The following is a 23,771-nucleotide window of genomic DNA, read 5'->3' as shown; positions in this document are numbered from 1 at the left end:
TTTATGCGTTTTACGATTTTCATACCCTAACTTTGAGCTTTATTCCTTCATCGGGCTTCTAGATTATATTATTCTTTCTATATAAATATGTATAAGCCTTAGAATTGTCATAACCTTTGGTTAACCCTTGCTTTATGGCTAGAGGTAAGGCTTGGGTTAATTGGGGTGTTACATTTAGTGGTATCAGAGCAATTCGTCCTCGTGAGCCTGAGGGATGGACTCATTGTGCTTCGTTGCATACTCTGTGTGTCTTTTTCTTTGATGCTATTAGGTTATCTACTTGATATTGTATAGCATGCTTGTTTGTGAGTACCTATTTGGGATAATGGAAGCACTAGGCTTTTGATATTGAGACTGATCACCTTGATATCGATTGGTTGGTGTAGACAGGAACCCTAATGGCTACTCGCGGACGAGGTCGTACACGTTCACGATAAGAGAGTAGAAACGAGCAACCGGCCGATAACCATGCCGAGTTCATGGTGACAATGGCGAATCTTGCGAACACCATGGAGGCGAATGCTGCTGCAACTCTGCAAGCGGTGCAGAGGTTAGGCCAACCGGCGGGAAATGAAAACGGAAATGGTGAGGGAAATGCGAATGGCAATGTTGGGGGAAATGGAAATAACATGGGAGGTACTCTGATGACTTTGGCGACTTTTCTTAAGGTTCATCCTCCAAGTTTTTGAGGTTCAACTAATCCTACGGAAGCAGATAATTGGTTCCAAGCTATGGAGCCCGCACTGCAAGCACAACATGTCCCGAACAACCAATACATGGAGTTTGCTGCTTATCAGCTTCTGGAAGAGGGTCAGCATTGGTGGCAAGTAGAATGCTGCTTACTACAACTTCAAAATGCCGAGGTTCCTTGGGAAGTATTCCGAACGGCCTTCTACAAGAAGTACTACCCTGAGTCTGCAAGGGAAGCAAAGGAGATGGAATTGATGCAGCTAAAGCAAGGTTCCCTATCCGTGGCGGACTACACAAGCAAGTTTGAGGAACTCTGTAGGTTTTCTAGGGTATGTCAGGGTGCCCCGGAGACCTATGAAAGTTGGAAGTGTGTCGAGTATCAAGGTGGCTTGAAGGGCGACATCATGACTGCTGTGGCTCCTATGGAGATTTGGATTTTCTCCGATCTGGTGAACAAGGCAAGAGTGGTTAAGGAATACACAAGGACGGTAGCCTCGTCAAGGGATACTCATGGAGGAGACACTAGTAGGGAACCCGACGATTTCCTTGGACCAATGGGACAAAACTTCAAGAAATATGGTGAAGGGAAGCGGTCAAGAGCTTACTCCTCTGATATGAAATGTCAGGAGTGTGGGAACTACCACCCGAATAGGCCATTCCAGTTGGGTAAGAAACTATGTTACAAGTGTGGCTCACCGGGACATTTGGTTAGAGATTGTCCACATCGAGGAACATGTGGGGCGGATGGATCACAACAACAACAGGGTTGAGGTAATTACGAAGCCGATTTACCAGATCTTAACTTATCTTCATAGTATAAACTATCGTCATTTGTGTTGAAAAAGTTTTAAAGCTTAGATTGATTTTTAAACTTGGTTTGGAAACTCTGGTTTGAATGATTGGTTTTGAAACTAGAACTGGAACTTTTGGTCAAATGATATTATTTAAAAGGGGAAAGTGAGTCCTAAGATTTTGTTAACTCATGATTTTGGTTTGCAAATTTGATTTATTAAAAAGGGATTCAAATTGAAAGGTTCCGATTTAAGGATTTTAATGAATTTAAGAAAAATCGTATTTCAAAGTGATTGATTTACGAATGGAAGGTTTTGACTGTTGATAGGATTTTAACAATGGACTCATTTAGACTGAACTTGTTTTAAAGGTTTTGAAAAATGTTACAAAATCGGTATTTGATTTAAAGAAATCTTTCGGAATCCTAGTGATGATAATCAGAGTGATGCAGCGAAAGACGAGAGAGAACGTCGACGCGTTGGGTTGGTGGTGAACGAAATGCTTTTACAACTTGTTAGTTTGGCAATGTTGAAGTAGGACGCTTTGTGGATAGTATATATATATATATATATAGGCATATATATATATATTACATCGTGTAGTTCGGATTTTCGAGGGCGAAAATCTTTTAAGGAGGGGAGGATGTAAGAACCAGAGTTTTCATGAATAAAATAATTTAAATCCCCAAATTAGGTTCTGAAAAGTTGGGATGAAAATTTGGGGATTTAAATATGATTTTTGGACTCAGTAGGTCTTTCTGAGTCAGAAAATGTGTTTTCTACGAAAAACCGTAAAAAACTGCGAACTGGCAGTTGAACCGGTCAAACTGGTTTAAGTCTGCCCGATTCTGTGCGAGAAAAAGTGAGAACAGTCGAAAACCTTAGAAAAATTATTAGAAATAGAAAACCGGGCGTTAGTGTTAAAGGTTTGGCCCAAAGTTGGGTCAAACGGGCTACAAATGCTAACGGGTTGGACCGGGCACAAGTTGGTCCCAAGTCCAACATATATAAGGGTTCATTAATGAACTCTCATCTCATAAACACACACACATCAGATTGAGAGGGGAGAAGAGGAAGAAGAAAACACTATTCACTCCCCACTTCAACTCGCGATAACTTGAGCTACGAACCTCCTATTGACGAACCGTTTATGGCCACGCGAAGCTCTCGAGGAGCTCTTCCTTTCTATCTAAAGAAATCTGGTAAAATCCCTCTCTTCACGCTCCAGTTTCATGCCCTAGGTTCTGTTCATTTTTGGGTTTAGTTTTTTAGTAGATTTGGTTTTGCTTGTTTAGGTGATCTCTAGTAGTGGGTAATTGATGGATTTTACCCTTACTCACGTTGGATAAGGTAATATTTCACTAAACTCTTGTGTTTAGTTGTTTTATGTATCTTAGATTTTGATTTTGGTGATATATGTGTGTTAGTTTCAGCCTTGGTGTTTGTTGGAGTTGGTTGAGGCTTTGGATCATGTTTGGTGGTTTCGTTTTGGTGTTTGAAGCGTTTGGGAATCGGCCAAGGTATGGTTTCGGTTTCCTTTATGTAATATGTAATGTTTCTGGACACTTAGGCTAGTTGACCCTAAGATAGGATTGAATAATGTTGGTGCATAAATAATTATATGTGATTTGATGTAATTGTTGGTTATATTGGATTAGTGTGGTTGATGGTGATTGTTGGGAATTATGGGTATTGATGAGTATTTATGGTGATTAGTTATATTGATGGATAATGAGGATTATGGAAATTTAAGGTAAAGAGTTAATGTAAAATATTGTGGTGGTTTGGAATAAAGAATATTAATGATTATATATTTGATGATGATTATTGGTATTTTAATTATTAAGAAGGTTGATGATGAATGTGAGACTTATTGTTGTCGATAGAGGTTTGTGATATGGTTGATGATTATGAATGCATATTGATGTTGTTGGTAAGTGGAGATGATTGTTTAGGAGTTGATAAATTGAGATATTGAATGATGAGATTGTTATGGTTGTTGAGGATTGGAATGGTGGTATTAAGGAAATTGGATGTGATGATAGATTGAATTTAGAGTTGGATGAGGAGAGTATTAAATGGTTTATTTGCTTGAAGAGTTGAAGTGGTTGAGAAAGATTTGGTATGGACCTTGATGTTGTTTTGGTATCCACCACAGCAAAGCCAACAGTTAGTCCCACAGAGAGTTTGCGGAATCTGTGCTGATTATAGCCATTATACTGATGAATGTCCGCAGCTCCAGCAGGAAGATAACACCGTGGCAGCCACTCATAACTTCTATGACCGTCCCAACCAAGGGTACAATCAAGGTGGCAGTTACAGCCATGGATGGCAGGACAACTCTAACCAGAATTGGAGAGATAATTCTAACCAGAATTGGAGGGACAACAATAACAGAGGAGGCAGAGACAATCAGGGAAATTAGAGGTGGAATAATAACAACAACAGGCAGCAGAACCAGAACCAGCCTTACAGAGCACCTCACCTGAGGTAATCCCAAGGATCACAGCACAACCAACAGCAGACCTCTCAGATCACTTACCCCTCTTCATCTTCTAATGATGAGTTACTACAATCTATTGATCAGAGACAACAGACCATGGAAAATAACCTTAATTCTACTCTAAATGGTCTGAACTCTACCTTGCAAGCTCTTATCTCACAGATTGGATCAATGAATAACTCCAATAACCAGCCTTTGAGCTCCAGTGGAATCCCCTCTCAACCATTACCTAATCCAAAGGGTGTTATTAATGCCATCACCCTAAGGTCCAGAACTACACTGCAGGAGAGGAATCAGGAGGAGCCAAACCCACCAGAACACGCCTCAGCTGAAGAGGTAGTAGAAGTAGAAGATGTTGAAGAGGAAGAGGACATACAGGACATGGTTAAAGAAGAAGAAGAAGTTCAACCACAGGAAGAACCAAAGGACGCTGAAGCTGTGAAGGACGCCATCCCTATTCCATTTCCACAAATTGCAAGGAAGGCCATGAAGCAGTTGGAACCCGATCCCAAAATGGTAGAAATATTCAAAAAGGTTGAGGTAACTGTTCCCCTTTTGATGTTATTCAACAGGTACCTAAGTACGTAAAGTTTCTAAAAGATTTATGTATACATAAAGACAAAATTAATGAATTAGAAACTATTCCTTTAGGTAGTTCTATATCTGCTTTAATGGGAGGTATACCTGAAAAGTGTAGTGATCCAGGTCCATGTATGGTTAATTGTATTATTGGTGGTGTGATATTTTCTGACTGCATGTGTGATTTAGGAGCATGTGTTAGTATAATGCCTTTGTCTATATATGATAATTTGAGGTTCCCTCTCTTAAAAAGGTCGGCAGCTCGTTTTGTGTCAGCAGATAAAAGCATTATTACAGTGGCTGGAGTTGCTGAATATGTATTAGTGGGCATTAAGGGGCTCACCCTCCCCATTGATTTTTATATCCTGGAGATGCCCCAAAATGACTCAGAGGAGCCATCATCAATCCTGCTCGGAAGACCATTCCTGAAAACCTCAAAGTTCAAATTGGATGCTTTTTCAGGAACATACTCTTTTGAGATAGATGGCCGAGTAGTAATCTTCAATCTGAATGGAGCTATGAAGCATCCTCTGGAGGATCATTCTATCCTCCAGTGTGACATCATAGATGAAACCGTGGCTGAAATTCACCAGGAGGAATTTGAAGAGAAGTACATAGGACAAGGTCCGAGTGTAGGGACACTTTCTGAGGACAATGACAGTGCTTTACCATTGTTACCAGCTCCAGACAACCCAGAGCCTGACCATGAGCAGAAGTTAGAATTGAAACCCCTCCCTCCACACCTCAAATATGCTTACCTTGAGGACAAGCAGAAGTTTCCAGTTATCATTGCAAGGGAACTCACTTCTCAACAAGAAGAGCAGCTACTTAGTGTGCTGAGGAGGCATAAAAAGGCACTTGGTTGGAGTTTGGCAGATATATTAGGCATCAACCCTCGAGTTTGTGAGCACAGAATATTCTTAGAAGAGGGAGCAAAGCCTGTCCGTCAACCCCAGAGAAGACTGAACCCCACTATCTTAGAGGTTGTCAAGAAGGAAGTGACCAGACTACTAGAGGCAGATATCATCTACCCCATCTCAGACAGTGAATGGGTAAGCCTAGTACAAGTGGTGCCCAAGAAGTCTGGAGTCACTACAGTGAAGAATGAGCATGGAGAGCTCATGGCAACCAGAGTTCAGAACGCCTGGAGGGTCTGCATTGATTACAGACGCCTCAACCAGGCCACTCGTAAGGATCACTATCATCTTCTATTCATTGATCAAATGCTGGATTGCCTGTCAGGTAAATCACACTATTGTTTCTTAGATGGTTACACAGGCTATTTCCAGATTCATATAGCTCCTGAAGATCAGGAAAAGACCACTTTTACATGTCCTTTTGGAACTTATGCTTATAAGAGAATGCCCTTTGGCTTGTGCAATGCACCAACTACTTTCCAAAGGTGCATGATGAGTCTTTTCTCTGATCTTATTGAGGACTGTATGGAGGTTTTTATGGATGACTTTAGTGTATATGGTGATTCCTTCAATCTTTGCTTGGATAGTTTATCTAGAGTGTTAGATAGATGTGTCAGTACAAACCTTATATTGAATTTTGAAAAATGTCACTTTATGGTTAAACAAGGGATTGTACTAGGACATGTTGTGTCTAATACTGGCATTTCTATAGATCCAGCAAAGGTGGATGTTATTTCTAGTTTACCTTACCCCTCCTCTGTGAGGGAAGTCCGTTCGTTTCTTGGCCATACAAGTTTTTACATGAGATTCATTAAGGACTTTAGTAAGGTGGCACTTCCCTTATCCAGACTACTGCAGAAAGATATTGAGTTCGAGTTCAGTGAGGATTGCAAACAAGCATTTGATAAGCTGAAGACCGCCCTGACTCAAGCTCCAATTGTGAGAGGACCAGACTGGAGCCAACCATTTGAAATAATGTGCAATGCCTCCAACCATGCAGTAGGTGCAGCACTGGCTCAGCGTGAAGGTAAGGACCCCTTTGTGATTGCTTATACATCTAAAACTTTAGATGCCGCTCAGTCTAATTATACTACTACTGAGAAAGAGCTTCTTGCTATTGTTTTTGCTCTGGCTAAATTCCGAGCCTATTTACTTGGTACGAAAGTAGTAGTGTACTCAGACCACGCAGCTCTAAAGTATCTATTAGCTAAAAAGGAATCCAAACCAAGGCTTATACGTTGGATACTGCTACTACAAGAATTTGATTTAGAAATTAAGGATAGGAGTGGTAACCAGAATCTAGTGGCAGACCACTTGAGTCGCCTTGAGCACATTAAGCATGACTCCACTCCTATAGCTGATAATACACAATTTTAGGATTTAGATGTAGTTTTTAGAGAGAGAGGTTCTCTCCTATCTCTTAGGATTTAGGATTAGGATTTCTCTTAAAGGATTTAGGATTTCAACTTCTTCTCAGGTTCAATGTTCCTTTTATTTATTTTATTAATTTAATTTATGAATTCTTTATGTTTAGATTGATTTTCTTTGCTTAATGCAATTTGAGGTATTTCGGATTTATGATTGCTCTCTTTTATTTATGATATAAATAATTTGGATTTTTCCCTTTTGGCTTTGGTTGAGTCATTGGATACACTTAAGTTATCAAACTCATTGTTGACTGAAAATTGGAATTCTTCAAGAATTAATTTGAGTTCCAATAACTCTAGCCTTTCCCAAGGAAAGACTAGGACCTGAGGAATCAAAATTAACTAGGATAGGACTTCTAATTTTCATACCTTGCCAAGAGTTTATTTTACAGTTATTTATTTATTTTATTTGTCATTTAAATTACTTGTTCCTTACCTTTAAAACCCCCAATTTACAAAACTCATAACCAATAATAAGAACACTTCCCTGCAATTCCTTGAGAAGACGACCCGAGGTTTAAATACTTCGGTTATCAATTTTATCAGGGGTTTGTTACTTGTGACAACCAAAACGTTTGTAAGAAAGGACTTTTGTTGGTTTAGAAGCTATACTTGCAACGGGAATTTATTCTGAATTCTAGACCACGTAAAAGTTCCTCTCTTCAAAATAGAAAGCCTTCCCAACAAAGGACACTGCGCGATTTCCCAATCGCTACTGTGAGCAGATGTTCCTTATCCTGGCAGAACGGAGCTACAACGACGAATACCTTCTTATCCTCCCGCCCAATATTGCTACCTTTGTTGACCCGCAAATTGAACGAAGACAATGGGGTTTCCTCCAGAGACAGCCAAGGCAGGTTAATCTTTCTTGGGTAGTTGAGTTCTACTCTAATTTCCACCTGCCAACCCTGCAGTCTGTCTATGTACGGCAGAAGCAAGTCCCCATTACAGAAGAGGCCATTCAACAAGCTCTAGATCTTCCCCCTGCTCTAGAAGGATTGGACGCCTTTCAAGAAGCCTCACTCAAGTGCCAGATGTACCAATTTGACTGGGACGCCGTTCTCAGAGTTATCGCACTACCTGGCAACAGATGGATCTACGGATACCACCGTTCCCGTCCTAAGGGAATATCAGCTTCAGCACTTACCTTGGAGGCTCATGTGTGGGCACAGATCATGTCCCATTACATCTTTCCGAGCACTCACGAATCCTCCTTCACTGCAGACATGGCCGTTCTACTATGGTGCATCCTTACAGACCAGCCTCTGAACCTACCAAGACACATCCGGAATGCCATGGGACACGTACAGATTGCGGGCAACTTACCTTTTCCCGCCTTGGTCTCAAATCTCGTCTCCACAGCCGGAGTCTCCTACAGAGCTGGAGACACCAAAGCCATGCTTCCACGGGATGATCAGTACGTCCCTAACGAAAAATATATTAGACTTCCAGCAGCCACTACTAGCCATCCTACCGAACCGGCTGAGGACATTCCTCCTTCCGCACCACAAGCACCTACAACAACCCAACTGCTCCATCAGATACTTGAAAAGTTGGATCGTCAGGAACAGAAAGCTAAGCTAAGAGAGCGCCGTAACAAGCGCCGATTCACATACCTTAAGGAGATGATTATGGGAAAATTCAAGGACTCAGACACCCCGGACTCCACTTCCTTTACCAGCACAGGGTGCCATGACGGTCTCGACTGTGGAGATACTGCCACCAGCCCACCTTTGTTCCTGATAGATGGCACCAAGGATGGTGCAAAGCCTTAAGTGTGGGGAGGTCGGTCAGTACCTGACTTCCGGAGGTAATTTCTCTTCCCTAACACCAATATATTAGGATATTTAGCTAGTTTTTCTTTTGTAGAATAGGATAAATTACATAGTAATAGATTAGTTGCATGCATGTTCTACTTGATTGAAAAGACAATAAGTTTCTTCTAAGACCCTATATTTAGAACAAAATTTCACTAATTTTAATCAAAATTTTTATGTTAAAATTTGCTTGAAGTTGTATTTGGAACATGATTTTTGGGCTAAAGAATACACAACCTGTCAGATTTGAGCCCAAATGCATAGTTACATTATTTAACCATAATTATTTTATTCTTGTGTGTTTACTTCTATATGATTGTAATCTACATTTTGTTTCATCCTATATGTCCAATGTTTAATATATTTATATGTTTGCATATGATTGAGGCCATTACTTGTTTAAACTCACTTATCCAAATTAAGCCTACCCTTTCAATTACCTTTGTTAACCACTTTGAGCCTTTAAATCCCATTTATTTTGTATTTTATCACATTACTAGCCTTAAGCGGAAAAATAATTTTATACCCCAATTGAATCTTTGGTTAGCTTAAGATAGAATTGTGTGTGTTAATTAAGTATGGGAAATTGTGGGAACAAAAGATAATAAGGGAATGTGTCATGATAATATAATGGGAATTTAGGTACCTACTCGTGTGAAACTATAAGAATTAAAAATCTATGTGCATTGATAATCTATGTTATTTTTATGTTTATGTTAAAAAAAATCCAAAAATATTCAATAAATAAATAAGGGGACAAAATTACCCCAATGCTAAGTTTAAATTCAGGGATCAATGCATATATGATAAAATTAAAATAAAAGTTGATACATAAGTATGGAATGTTAAAGAGAAATTTTGGGTAGCTAGGTGTGAATCTTAAGTTATATAGAATATATATATGTTGGGTTAAAGCTTGGGTTAATTAAAAATTCGATTCATAAGCTTACTTAGCCATATATGTATCCTTACCCTTACCTTGGCCCTATTACAACCTTGAAAAGACCTCATGATGTTTGCATTGATATATTAATTGTTGTTGATTGGTTAGGTGAAGAACAAAAAAAATAGAAAGCATGATTAGAGAAGGATAGAGTGATTACCCTATACACTAGAGAGATTAGAGTGTACATACAACATCAGTGAGGGTTCAATGCTTAAAATTCTATGTTCCCTGCTTTCATGAGCTACCTTCTTGCATTTTTATCTGTTCTTACTGTATAAGAATTGAATTAGTGGAGTTTGATTTCTGATTGTCTTGAAGAACCTATCAAGTAGACAAGAATCATATAGTTGCATTCATATATATAGGTTGCATTGCATTACATGAGTTTTACATGTTCCTACTCATTTATTTTATCTCCTTCAACTAAGCATGAGGACATGCTAATGTTTAAGTGTGGGGAGGTTGATAAACCACTATTTTATGGTTTATATTGTGCTTAATTGTATGGTTTTATCAATTCTTTACCCACTTATTCATATGATTGGCATGCATTTATATTTCCTTCCTAAAATTATTATATGATTGAATATTTGCTTCCTAAAGACTTTTAATTAGGTATTTTAATTCTCCTTCATTCCATTAGATGTCGTGATCTGTGTGTTAAGTGTTTCAAGCTTTATAGGGCATGAATGACTTGGAGATTGGAAAGGAAGCTTGCAAAAATGGAAGGAACACAAGAAATTGAGGAGATGACCAGCGAGAAGTGACGCGGACGCATGGCTCACGCGACCACGCGACATAGAGGAAACCGCAGTGACGCGGACGCATGGCTCACGCGACCGCGCGGATTGGAACTGCACAAGTGACGCGGAGGCGTGGACGACGCACACGCGTGGCAAGGCAAAACGCCGAATGACGCGTCCGCATGAATGACGCGATCGCGTGACATGCGCGATCTGCAGAATCTGTAGAATTCGCTGGGGGTGATTTTGGGCCCTGTTTTGACCCAATTTTCGGCCCAAAAAAGCAGACTAGAGCCAAGGAACATGGAAAAATGAAGGAGAACAATTCATTACAGACAATTCTCAGTTTTAGATCTAGTTTTTACTCCTCCTCTAGGTTTTCTCTCTACACATTCATAGTTCTTAGGATTTTATTTTTATTGCTTTTTGTATTGGGATATCGAGAAGAGTTATTACCTCAGTGAGGTTTCGTCATTCTAGTTTGTTTTCTTTACCTGTCTCTTATTCTTCCATGTCCTTTGTTTACTCAGAAATATTATTGGATTATTTTTAGAATTTATTAATATAAGGACTATTTTTATTTTTAATTGATCCCTTGATTATTATTTATCATGTCTTTCTATATTTCCCTTTCCTATGTTATGAATTCTACATTTATAATGAGCGAGTAGTTCCATAACTTGGATGGGAGTTGATTGAAGGGAAGACCTTAAGTTGGAATGCTTAAAAGAAAAATTGTAATTGGGTTTATTGTTGGATTGCCCTCTAGTCACTGACACCAATCCTTTTCAATTGAGCGGATTGGAACTTGTGAATAGAAATAGCTTTCCAACTTGCTTGACTTTCCCATACCTAGTAAGGGATAACTAAACAGAACAACCCTCAATTATCAATTAATCTTGAGAGTACTTCAACAAGAATAGGGCTTCTGACTAATCTATTCCCAGTCAAGGTTTTTATTTAAAATTACACAAATTCTCTAATTTAATTTCCTGTTATTCAACTCAAATCAATTTTTGAAAATATCTGATTAATAAAATAGCACACTTTTCTGTAACTCGTTGGGAGACGACCTGGGATTCAAACTCCCAGTATTTTAATTTAAATTTTGTGACAACCCCTCTAAATTGATAAGCGGATTTCTGGTTGGTTAAGAACTGTAGTTGCAACGTATCTCTTATAATAATTTCTTAACTCGCCAATTTCCTCCACGTCAGTATGTATTGTGCGACCATGAATGTATTGATTTGATATCGATTTTCTCATAACATAACGAACAGACTTCTTTCATTTGCTATTTTATTCTCAGGAATAACAAAATGAGTTGCACATTGTTTGGTCAGTTGGTGGACCACATTCTTCCACATCTTGATGATGGGAGAGTTGAGCCACTTATTGTGGTCCTTCAATATTTCAAAGCAACAAGGTGGAATGATAAAACTTTGGTTCAGAGCAATTTTGATATCTCCAAAGTTCACATAAACCCAACACTAAAAGAAATTGATAGTTTTAGATGCATGTTAGTGTAATTTATAAAATTAATGTATCATCTTTTAAGATTGGATGAACTGAGCCTTCATGTGTGGGATCTAATTTGTTATATATAGATTACTCAGTGGTGGTCCATCGAGCTCAGCTAAGATTAGCCAGGTGTCCTTTCCGGCTGCGTGGTCTGCAAATGATGAGTTTAACCGTAGATCTGTCAGTGTAAACACTATCGAGGATGCACTAAACTCTGTTGAGGTGTTATGTTTTAGTTATTTCGATGGAACATTTTCAAAGATAGTTGAAACCATTTATGTTAGTGTGAAAAGTAACTACGACACTATCTAAATATTATTTTACTGTTTTAAAATCATTGCAGGAAGGTCCCATATGAATTGCTGGGGAAATTATTTCAATAAATGCAGGAAAAAATGATTGGTTTTATAAAGCATGTAGGAGGTGTCCTAAGAAGGTTGAAACCCCCATTGGTGATCGGTATGAATGTGGGAAGTGTGGCCACACACATGGAGCAGCCGCAATAAGGTTGTGAACAATACATAAGTCAATATACTATATCTATTGAAATAGTGTATGTATAACTGCAATATAATATTAACCAATTTTTCCATGTCTCATCATATATTAGGTACAAGGTTGAAGTAATGGTTTATGATGGATCAGGTAGCATCAACCTGCTTTTGTGGGATAGGGAGACAACTCAGTTGTGTGGGAAGCAAGCAGACAAAATCATTCTCGAGGATGTAAGTGTGATTGTTTGATGTAACATTAAAGTAAATGTTTAGAACTAATTATGGCTAGGTGTGAGGTTTTGTATGCAGTTGGAGATGATGATTATCCACCATCTCTTAATAATATGATGGATAAGAAGGTGCTTTTCAAGATTAATGTTAAATCTGCTAATATAAAGCAATATGATCCAGTTTACACCGTGATGAGAGTTTGTGATGATGAGGATATTATCCTCAAGAACCTCCCAATAAATATGCCCTCTAATCAATCTGCTCATGTCCATGTATGTGTGTAGTCTCATGTTATAGTTATAGAATAGATTTTTATACAATGTTGTTTGACTATTGAGTATAATATCTAATTTCCATTAGGGTTTAAATTCCCATAGGAGGCTGACTGCAGCAACTCAATTGACGTGTCAAGTAATGTTGTGGCTATCATCAGTGATAATGATCTTGAACTTACTTTGGTGAGTAGTTAGTACACTACATAGATGTGTCTTTTTTTGTTAAAGATTAAGTACATGCAGCTTAGGTGGTGATGTAAGCTAATTGTTTATTTTGTTTTTATGGTTGCTTATGTAAAGGATTCTATGGAAGAATGTATCTCAAGCCTCAAGTTCAAAACACCAAATAAGAGAGCTGTCGGCAGTTCAAAACCTGGATTAATCAATGTTAACAACTTAGAGGATGAAGAGCAGCTGTCCACTAATAAGTTTAACCGCAAGGGTGCAAAGAAATTGAGGTCCCAGCTTAATGATGGGAATAACTAAATTGTTTTACTTATGTTTTATGCTACTTAGATATGTTTTTTGTTCTCCTTATTTGGTTGTGATAAGGAGAAGATATTTGAGACCAAATCAAATATAAAGATTAGATATGAGAATAGTACCCTATGATATATATGGTTGTAATATTCTAGATTTATATTTTGTAAGTTAATGATATTTTATGAGAATATTTTGATGTAAGGTTACAAATTGTTATGGCAAAAAATTATTCACGGTGATCAAAATAATTCAAAAGATCAGCTAAATGAATAATATGGAACATAATTATTGAAGCTATCAAACACTATAATAGAAATAGGTTTTTTAAATGCAATTTTGCATATAATAAACAGCTAACCAAAGCATTCTTTTTGTAACTATGGTCTATATCTGGTCAGATTAGGAGAAGTAAATATTATAGAGAAGTGAAATCCATTGGTTGTAGTATTAGAAAACAAAATGAATCTCAATTTTACCACTTCATATTCACAACGTCTGTCTAGAAGGCAATGAGTAAGATGACTTAGTTCAAGACTTAAACACTACAATTTACATTCATATCAAGACAAGACCCATTTGTGCTTCATTGGTTTAGAGACGATTGAAGTTGATAGAAGAACATGGCAGATTTTATTTTAATAGGAGGACTCAAAACAAGTGCTTATATATATGCTACAACTCATAAACAATAAAGTGTGTCAAAATCCACACTTCAATTGTGAAGGTAAGTCATTTTCAGGTAGAGAACACTAAAAGGGTCATCAATGCAAGATAGAAATGTTTATGGATGTAAGTCCAAACCAGTAATTTCATAGTCATTCATAAAACAGTTTAGATATGCACGAGACAGCGTATGGTTAGTTGGCATGTTTCAGTCTAAGTTGGTATCCATGTGAGACAACATAGGCATCTAAAGTAGTACACATGTGGGAAAGCTACGAATGGTATCCTCGATTTGAGCAGAGAGAAAGATATGAGCTAAGATCAAATATTTTATCAATTAAATTATCGTGCAAGCATGGAAACACATATTTGGTAAAAAAAAATATACATGCTCATGTAAGTTTGACGTAACTTCCACGTCGGCTACCACAAATTGCTAAGGTTTAAATTTATTAAAAATATTTTAAATTTTTAAGGCCTAAACATTTCAATAATTGGATAAACTTAATACAAAAACTATAATGAGACGTTGTATGAGGTCCATACGTTTAATTATTAAGGTCAACCACGAAATATTATTCTACTTCAGTATTAGATGCAATAATTGGATTGCTGTGAGCAAAGATAAAGTCTTTATATCAATCAAGTAATTTCCAAAGTTTCCAGGTATTAAATCTCGAATTAAGCAAGGGTCAAAGTGGGTTGATTTTGCTATTCAAACTTCAATGTATACTAATAAGCAGTCCAATGAAGTGATTGCATATAAAGATTACGACAAATTAGTATCCTTTTGTGGACTATCACCATAGCAGAATAAAACAATGAGATAAAATGGTCTAACGTGTCTATGTGTATTGGGTGTCTATTAAAAAATAAGCTATAGACATGGGTCATGAACACTTATACCTATTCAGTTAAAAGCTTTATATAATCATGGCATCTCATGAAAAGCTTTATGTATATACATAGGTTGTTCATTTATTTTAGTGTTTTCGGTTTCAATGGAATGACTCTTACCATAAGATGGATAAAAGCTTCCAATCTCATACAAATTGAAAAAGATAAATTAATAAATATTAAACAACATTGGTATCTGAAAATTTAAGTCATGACAGGTTTGTGAACAATAGAAAAGCATTGAAAGGTATCATCTAAGTATGCAAGGGAAAAAGCTATGAACAATGGGAAAGCTATGAATAGAAAGAAATTTTTAGAAATTAATAAAGCTGCACATCTATATTAAACAACATTGGCCTCTGAAAATTTAAGTCATGGCAAGTTTATGAGCAATGAGAAAGCATTGAAAGGTATCATCTAAGTAAGCAAGGGAAAAAGCTATGAGCAATGGGAAAACTATGAATATAAAGAAATTTTTGGAAATTAAAAAAGCTGCACATCCATATTGAACAACATTAACCTCTGAAAATTTAAGTCATGGCAGGTTTATGAGCAATGGGATGATTTTGAAAGGTATCATGTAAGTGATGACAAGTCATCCTAGCCTATTTTAACTAGTCTTTTTCTTTTGTTTTCATTAGAACTATGCACTTTCTTGAGCTACAAGCAAGCTAATTGAGTAGATTTTCATGTTTCCCTTGATTGATCAACCATATATGAATTCATGCCATTTCATGAGGTTTTAGGCTATATTTGTTGCATATTGTGAAAGAATGAATATCTCATGATTTTGAGCATAGCTTTGATGTGTTTGGTTGATTAATTATAGGTGAAGAAAGCTTGGAGAAGGGTTGAAGCAAGAAGGAATGGCTAGGAGTGAAGAGAGGACAATGGAATAAGTGAAATTGAACCAGGAAGCAAAAGCTGGACCTAAAGTTAGCATCAAACTTTTGCACAAACTTTTGGTTGAAAAGTTAGCTCCAACGTTAGCCCCCTAACTTGGAGGCTAACGTTGGAACTTGAAAATTCTCCCCTGGGCTCCAAAAGTTTGCGCCAACGTTAGCCCCCTAACTTTGAGGCTAACGTTGGCACATGAATTTCTCCCCTGGGCACCAAAAGTTTGCGCCAACGTTAGCCCCCTAACTTTGAGGCTAACGTTGGCACATGAACATACAAGGGAAAGGAGCAAAAGTTTGCGCCAACGTTAGCCCCCTAACTTGGAGGCTAACGTTGGCGCCACAAGCACTAGGCAAGGCCAACGTTAGGGTCAAAGTTAGACCCCTAACGTTGGCACCAACGTTCATACCAGCAAGTTTTGTGGGCTGCTATGAAAAGTTGGAGCCAAAGTTAGACCCCTAACTTTGGCTCAAACTTTTAGTCCAACTTTTGCTAACCTCAAAACCGGTTCAATTGGTTCACTTTGGTTCTTCTCCAAACTTCAAGAGCAATCAACCATGGCCTCTTTCAACCCAATTCCACCAAGAGAAAAGGCCCAACTCAAGGCTTGAAGATCATTTGAAGAAAGTGTATAAATAGGATAGAATTCAAGTTCTTCGGAGAGCTTTCTTTTGGAATTTTCATAATAGTTTTCGGAGAGCTTTGGATATTGAGTGATCTTTAATTTCTTTGTCTTGGGGAAGGAGAATTCACTTCTCTTCCTCTCAGTTTTATTGCTTTCAATTTCAATTACACTTGTCTTGGATCTTGGGTTGAAGAATTGAAGGAATTCTGTTTCAATCTCATCCTTCGATCTCTCTGTTCATTTACTGCAATTGAATTTCCGTTTCTGTTACTTGCTTCTCATCTACTTTCCTTGCAATTTACAATTCCCTTGCAATTGTTCTTGTTGGATCTAGGAAGGCATTGAGATCTAGACTTGGTTTTCTAGTCTCTGGGCCCTGAGATCTGAATTCCTAATTTACATTTTGTTTCTTGCTTTTAATGTTCATTTACTTTACTGCTTCAAGATCCGATTCAACCCAAACCTTCTTTTACTCTTTTGTTTGATGCAAGTTACTTTTCTTTGTTTAATTTCTGCAAATCCAACTCCTAATCCCCTTTACATTTCGAGCCATTTACATTTCTTGCACTTTAAGATTCCGCAATTTACATTTCTTGCATTCTAAGTTTCTGCCATTTAATTTCTTGTTCTTTAAGATTCAGCGATTTAATTTCCTGCTCTCTTTAATTTCATGCAATTTAAATTCTGCAAATCATAAAACACTCAACCAAATCTTGATTCGCTTGACTAAATTAACCACTAAGCTAAAATTGCTCAATCCTTCAATCCCTGTGGGATCGACCTCACTCCCGTGAGTTTTTATTACTTGATACGACCCGGTACACTTGCCGGTTAGATTTGTGTGTTTTGGGAGAAATTTATTTTTCACCAAAATACTCATCAAGTTTTTGGCGCCATTGCCGGGGATTGATTAGATTGACAATGATTAAGTGAGGTGGTGATCTAGATCAAGCACTTTTTCGTTATTTTTCTCTAATTTTGACTAACCCACTAACTGTTTGAATTTTTGCTTAAGCTAATTGGAACTTCATTCTAGCAATAGATTGAAGTGCCACTGATTCTGTGCGTTTCTTATGTTCTGCTTGTATGTCAGGTACAAGAAGAACCATACCCAATTTTCATGAACAAGACGAAAGAACTCTCAGGAGGTTAAGAAGAGCTGAAAGAGGGAAAAATATTGTCGGAGAAGAGGAATCAGACGAAGAATTCCAAGAGATGGAGGAACATTTAACCAATCCACCAGGTGGAGAAGACAACAACAATGGCAACCCACCCCAGAGGAGAGTTTTGGCTTCCTATACCTTTGCAAATCCTAGACATTGTGGGAGCAGCATCTTGGCTCCAAATGTCAATGCTAACAATTTTGAACTCAAGCCACAACTCATCACTTTGGTTCAGAACAACTGCTCTTTTGGTGGAGGACCACTTGAGGACCCACACCAACATTTGTCCACTTTCTTGAGGATATGCAACACTGTCAAAACTAATGGAGTGCCCCCTGACAGTTACAAACTGATGCTATTCCCATTTTCTCTCAGGGACAAGGCCACTCAATAGTTGGAATCGTTTCCAAGGGACAGCATTAACAACTGGGATGATTTGGTAACTAAGTTTCTTGCCAAATTTTATCCACCTCAGAGGATTATAAGGTTAAAAGCTGAGGTACAAACATTTACACAAATGGAGGCCAAACCCATCTATGAGGCATGGGAGAGGTACAAGGCTCTGATCAGGAAATGTCCCCCTGCTATGTTTAATGAGTGGGAGAAGCTTCAAAACTTCTATGAAGGCTTAACACTGAAATCCCAGGAAGCTTTGGATCATTTAGCTGGAGGTTCCTTGCAACTCATGAAAACTGCAGAAGAGGCTCAAGAACTCATTGATATGGTGTCCAACAACCAATATTTCTTTGCTCATCAAAGAGGCCGCCAACCATCACAAAGGAGAGGAGTAATGGAGCTAGAAGGAGTGGATTCAATCCTGGCTCAAAACAAATTAATGCAGCAGCAAATTCAACAACAATTTGAGCAAATGACCAAGAGGATTGATAGTCTCCAAGTTGCAGCAGTTAACACTAGCCAACCATCAACCACATGGGGACAGAGTGAAGAAACTCAAGAAGAACAACAACAAGAGCAAGTACAGTATATGCACAACCAAGGACCAAATGAAGTGTATGGTGATACATACAATCCATCCTGGAAAAACCACCCAAACCTCAGATGGGGAGATAACCATACCCAAAACCAACAACCATGGTAGAGGAACTCAAACCAACACAACCCAAGAAGCAACCAAAACCACAACCAGCAGCAAACTAACCAAAACCCCTACAGAAAACCTCAAAACAACTACCCCAACCTCAACCAATACCAATCTAATAACCAACCCACCAACCAAAATGCCTACCATCCACCACCCACATCTCATAACCCACCTCAAGTATCACCTGAAGCCCAAAGAATCACTCACTTGGAGGCCATGATAGACAAAATGTTGAAACACCAGGAAATGGTAACCAAGAATCAGGAAGCCTCCCTGAAGAGCCTAGAGAGACAGATGGGGCAACTCTCCAAGCAAGTATCTATTGAGAGACCTTCAAACTCACTACCTAGTGACACAATTTCAAATCCCAAGGAGGAATGCAAGGCAATACAATTAAGGAGTGGGAGAACATTGATAAGCAACAATGACACTACAAAGCAGCAAGCAGAGAACATCAAAGAATCAACGGAGGATGAGAAGCAAACAAAGGCAGATGAGGCTAAGGAGCAAGTTGTGATGCCAAACAAAGGCACTGAAGAGAAGGACAACCAGCCACATAGCTCAAAGGAAGTAGCTCAGGGGCAGCAGCAAATAGGAAAAAGCATCACAACTCCACTGCCATATCCCCAGAGGTTCAACAAGGAGGTTAAAGACCAGCATTTTCACAAATTCCTTGAGATTTTTAAGAAGCTGGAAATCAATATTCCCTTGGCTAAAGCACTTGAGCAAATGCCTCTATATTCCAAGTTTTTGAAGGATCTTATCAACAAGAAAAGAAGCTGGGATGAGAAAGAAACCATAATGATTACTGAGGAATGCAGGGCCTTGATTCAAAAGGGGTTTCCTCCCAAGCTTGAGGACCCAGGGAGCTTCCTGTTGCCTTGCACCATTGGGGAATTGACCATCACTAAAGCAATGTGCGATCTCGGAGCAAGTATTAACTTAATACCATCCTCCTTGGTGAAAAAGCTGCATATAGAGGAGGTCAAACCAGTACAAATGTCTCTGGAGCTGGTAGACAAGTCAATGGTATACCCCAGGGGTGTAATTGAAAATCTTTTGGTCAAGGTGGACAGTTTTATATACCCTGCTGATTTTGTGGTTCTAGAATCAAACGATGATGATGGTGACTCTGTTATACTGGGAAGGCCATTCTTGGCCACTACTAGAGCTATCATAGACGTAGAGAAAGGGGAATTAACTCTAAGGATGCATGACCAGAGTGTCACTCTTAAGGTATTACCAGAGGCACAATTTAGCAAGGAGAAGAAAGACTATATGAAAAATGACCAGGAAAGTCACAGCAACATCCCAATGCTAAGGATTGTGCAGACTGATGAAGAAGCCCAAGAGGATATTAGAGTACTGGTCACTGAGAAGAGAGGTCCCCAAGGAAAGCCTACAGCCAGAAAAGAAAGATCAAAAAAAGGAAAGATGAAGCGCAGAAACAAAGCAAAAAGGGGCTGGAAGAACAGAAAGATTCCAACAGAGGAGCTTTCCAAAGGTGACAAAGTGCAACTGATATATCAACAGCTGGGGGCAAATCAACAAACCGAGGATTACTACACTGTCAGCAACATACTATCATTAGAACATGCTGAAATTGAACACCAGAGAACAAAGAAGAGGATCACGGTCAGGGGAGACAAATTGAGGCCCTACAAGCACCAACCACCATAAAAGAAAGCTCCCAATGTCAAGCTAGTGACAATAAAAGAGCGCTCCATGGGAGGCAACCCATGCTTTAAGATTCATGTCATTTTAAATTCAATAAGTTATGATCATTTGAGCATGAATTCTTTTCTCTTTTCATGAACATGTCCATTGACTGCATGCACTGTTATGAAACATATACTAAGTTTGGTGTACCTCCAAGCACACTAAACCAATGTTACAAAGAATTTTGTTTCACATGCTTAAAATGTCTTGATAAAGCATATGGCCAAACACTAAGTTTGGTGTCCACATAGCTTCATGAAAAGTAGAAACTCATGCATCAATAATCATACAATTGTTGTTTTTCAAAATCTTATAAATGAAAAAAATTCTTTTCCGGTAATGAAGGCTTTGATTGTGATGTACCCTTTGACAAGAAACAAGTTTGGTGTTCACCAAACCTTGATGCACCGATTTAGGGATACAATTGATCCTTCATGATGGAAAAAAAAAAGAGAAAAAGAAAGTGTAATGAAAACAATTTTCATGAACATTTAACATTTGAACTTCACTAATTGGAGGAAGAGAGTCATTTTCTTTATACATTACCAAACATTAAGTTTGGTGTCCTCCAAAGAGAGTGTCACGGTTCAAATGAGATAAGAATTGATGGTTCACATAGTATTACTAAAAAGAACACTCTTGCTACGGTTGGATAAGACTAATGTATGTTGTCTTGTTGTGATGACTAGGAGGTCAAAGAATCTTCAATGAAAAAGACAAGACAAAGGAAAGCATAGCATAAGGACAAAATCCCATCACATGCTTCAAGAAAGAAATCTGCCACTCCTTGAGAATGATCACGGCAAAGGCAAGGGAAGGAGCAAATTTTGTCTTCATTCATCCTTACATGCACACCTTTGATCCCCATAGTGTCTAATTGCATCCTAGCCCTTCATTACTCACTTAAAAACACACCATCTTCAAGCCATGCATATGACCGAATCACTCCAACCTTAGAAACTTCACTCCCTTCATCACTCCTCAACATAACAAGCTTTGTGCAACATTTCTCTTACTTTAAACTTCAACTACTTAAACTTCTCTTCATTATTTCTTGTCATAGCAAGTTCGGTCTTAATTTCTTTTTCCTCCAAACACACATCAAACTCTCCAACATTCTTCACACTTCTTCTCAACCAACCAAGTAACCATGGCCTCCTCCTCAAGAACCAAACGACGAAAAGGAAAAGATCCCATAGTGGAGGAAGACACACACGAATATGACCAACGGAGGTTCAAGTCTTGGTTTCATCAAATGCAAATTCAATGGATGAACGAGAAAAGAATCTATCCTGAAATTCCATTCTTGTTGCCGGATGATGGATGTCAAGAAATGAAGAACAAAATCCGGAAGAGGAGGTGGGAGGAACTTGCATCACCAGCCACCCGAATCAATGCCAATATCATAAGAGATTTCTATGCAAATGTCCCAAGGCTTGACATGCGTGAGCCACCAACGTACAAGAGCTATGTGCGGGGGGTGGAAGTAGACTTTGGCCCGGATGCAATCAAGAAAGTCTTGAAACTAAAGACAGTCCGCTTTGATGAACCGGGATACCAACAAAGATTGAATGAGGATCAGGATTATGAGGAGATTGCGAGAGACATTTGTTTTGAGAACTCAGAGTGGGAAGGAGATAACAAGAATAGATACAAGTTCCTGAAGAGATGTAACCTCACTCCGGAAGCAAAAGGATGGTATGAGTTGATGAAAAGATCAATTCTGGGGACAGTGAACACCTCAGAAGTTAACAGGGAGAGAGCCGTGATGCTGCATTGCATCATTGTGGGAGGAGAGATAAGAGTTCATGAAATCCTTGCAAAAGACATTCAAAAGCTAGCTGAAAAGAATTCGGCCGGATCTTGGTTGTACTATCCGAGTACCATTTGGAGGTTGTGTGCAAAGGCTAAGGTTCCATTGGAAGAGGAGAATCCAATGTGGATAAGCCAAGGCATGCCCATAACCATTGAATGAATGATGATGCCCCTTGAAGCACATCAAGGCCGAAGACCACATGGAGGAAGGGAAAGAGAAGAACCAATGGAAGAAGATGAGCCACACATAGAAGAAGAGCCACAAGAGGAGAAGGAATAGCCACACTTTTTCCCACATGGCAATATGGATATGACTCAAATGCAAGAAGCAATAGGGAGATTGTCTCAACAGTACACGAGAATCCAAGAAAGGCAAGAGGAATACCATTCTCTGTACATGAAAAACCAACAAGCACAAGAAGAAAGGGAGCTAAGAATAATGAACAAACAAAATGAATTCGAGTCAAGATTTCTTGTGATGCAAGAAGAACATGCCTTTCAATCTCATGAATCTTTTGGGAAGTTGGAACAAATGCAAGCTGAAAATTTGAAGGCTCTTAAAGAGTTCACAACACTCCAAGATGCAAGGTATGAAGTACAAGCCGATTACAACATCAATAGCCAAATCAAACTGAACTATATTGGAGAACATTTGCACAACATGGATCCGGCATTCCCAACTTTTGATGAATTCTTCAAAATGAGAAGTGAGGTAGAAGTGAGCAGGGCTATGAGACTCGAAGATAGAGTGGATGAGGCTATGAATAAGGCTCGCTTTTGGCAAGATCAACAGGCACCAAACAAGGATGGTGGGAACACTAGCAGCCAAGTGTATGAAAAGAGAAAGAAAAGGCATGACAAATGAAAGGTGGACTTGCTCCTTGTTCATCACTACAAAGAAAAAAAGCATGCATTCTATCTGTTCTAAGTTGTCTTTGCATTTCTAAGTAGTTCTTCTTAATTAAAAGCCTTTGCATTATGTTTGTTTCTTTTAAAATAAGTAGGCTAGTTTATGTGTGTGCTTGTGTGTTTATTTTCACTTGACAAGAAGCATGTGTTGTCCCCTGCATCTTTAAATTCAATAAAAGAACAGTTTGAATGTGAAGCAAGATAGTCTCTGTTAGTTAGAAGTGGAATAAAAGTAAATGATGGTATGTGTGTGATTGTATAATAGCTCACTTTTAGTGAATAAAGAGCTAGGATATCTCCTTCTAAGTAAAGAGTGGCCTACTGTCTAGGAATCACAATTGAATTAAATTCCTTGGTTAGAAAGAAAAACAAAAAGAAGGAAAGAAAAAAAAAAGGGCCAAAAAGTGGCAGAACAAAAGAAAAACAAAAAGAAACAAAGCTGGACACCAATAGCTTGAACTTTGAAATATATGCCTGTGATGTCTTTGTACTAGGATCTGCTTGGATTAGTAAGCTCTTAGGAGTGCCTCAACACTCGGTGACTTGGGTTAACTAATCCGGGAT

General features: G+C 38.5%; 2 protein-coding genes across 2 annotated transcripts; both read left to right on the top strand.

Moving 5' to 3' along the window:
* Positions 1-488: 488 nt before the first annotated feature.
* Positions 489-1,460, top strand: LOC148580480 (uncharacterized). The gene is made up of 2 exons (XM_088492247.1): positions 489-636; positions 715-1,460. The coding sequence occupies exons 1-2, from the start codon at positions 489-491 to the stop codon at positions 1,458-1,460; spliced, it is 894 nt and encodes a 297-aa protein (XP_088348373.1).
* A 10,272-nt stretch (positions 1,461-11,732) lies between these two features.
* On the top strand, positions 11,733-12,677 carry LOC107620734 (uncharacterized). The gene is made up of 4 exons (XM_016322860.1): positions 11,733-11,932; positions 12,021-12,226; positions 12,324-12,441; positions 12,545-12,677. The coding sequence occupies exons 1-4, from the start codon at positions 11,733-11,735 to the stop codon at positions 12,675-12,677; spliced, it is 657 nt and encodes a 218-aa protein (XP_016178346.1).
* The last annotated feature ends 11,094 nt before the right edge of the window (positions 12,678-23,771 follow it).

This window comes from Arachis ipaensis, chromosome B10, assembly GCF_059453495.1.
Source record: "Arachis ipaensis isolate K30076 ecotype BB chromosome B10, ASM5945349v1, whole genome shotgun sequence".
Taxonomy (NCBI): Eukaryota; Viridiplantae; Streptophyta; class Magnoliopsida; order Fabales; family Fabaceae; genus Arachis; species Arachis ipaensis.
The sequence above is the reverse complement of the archived record's forward strand: the minus strand, read 5'-3'. Positions and strand labels throughout refer to the sequence as shown.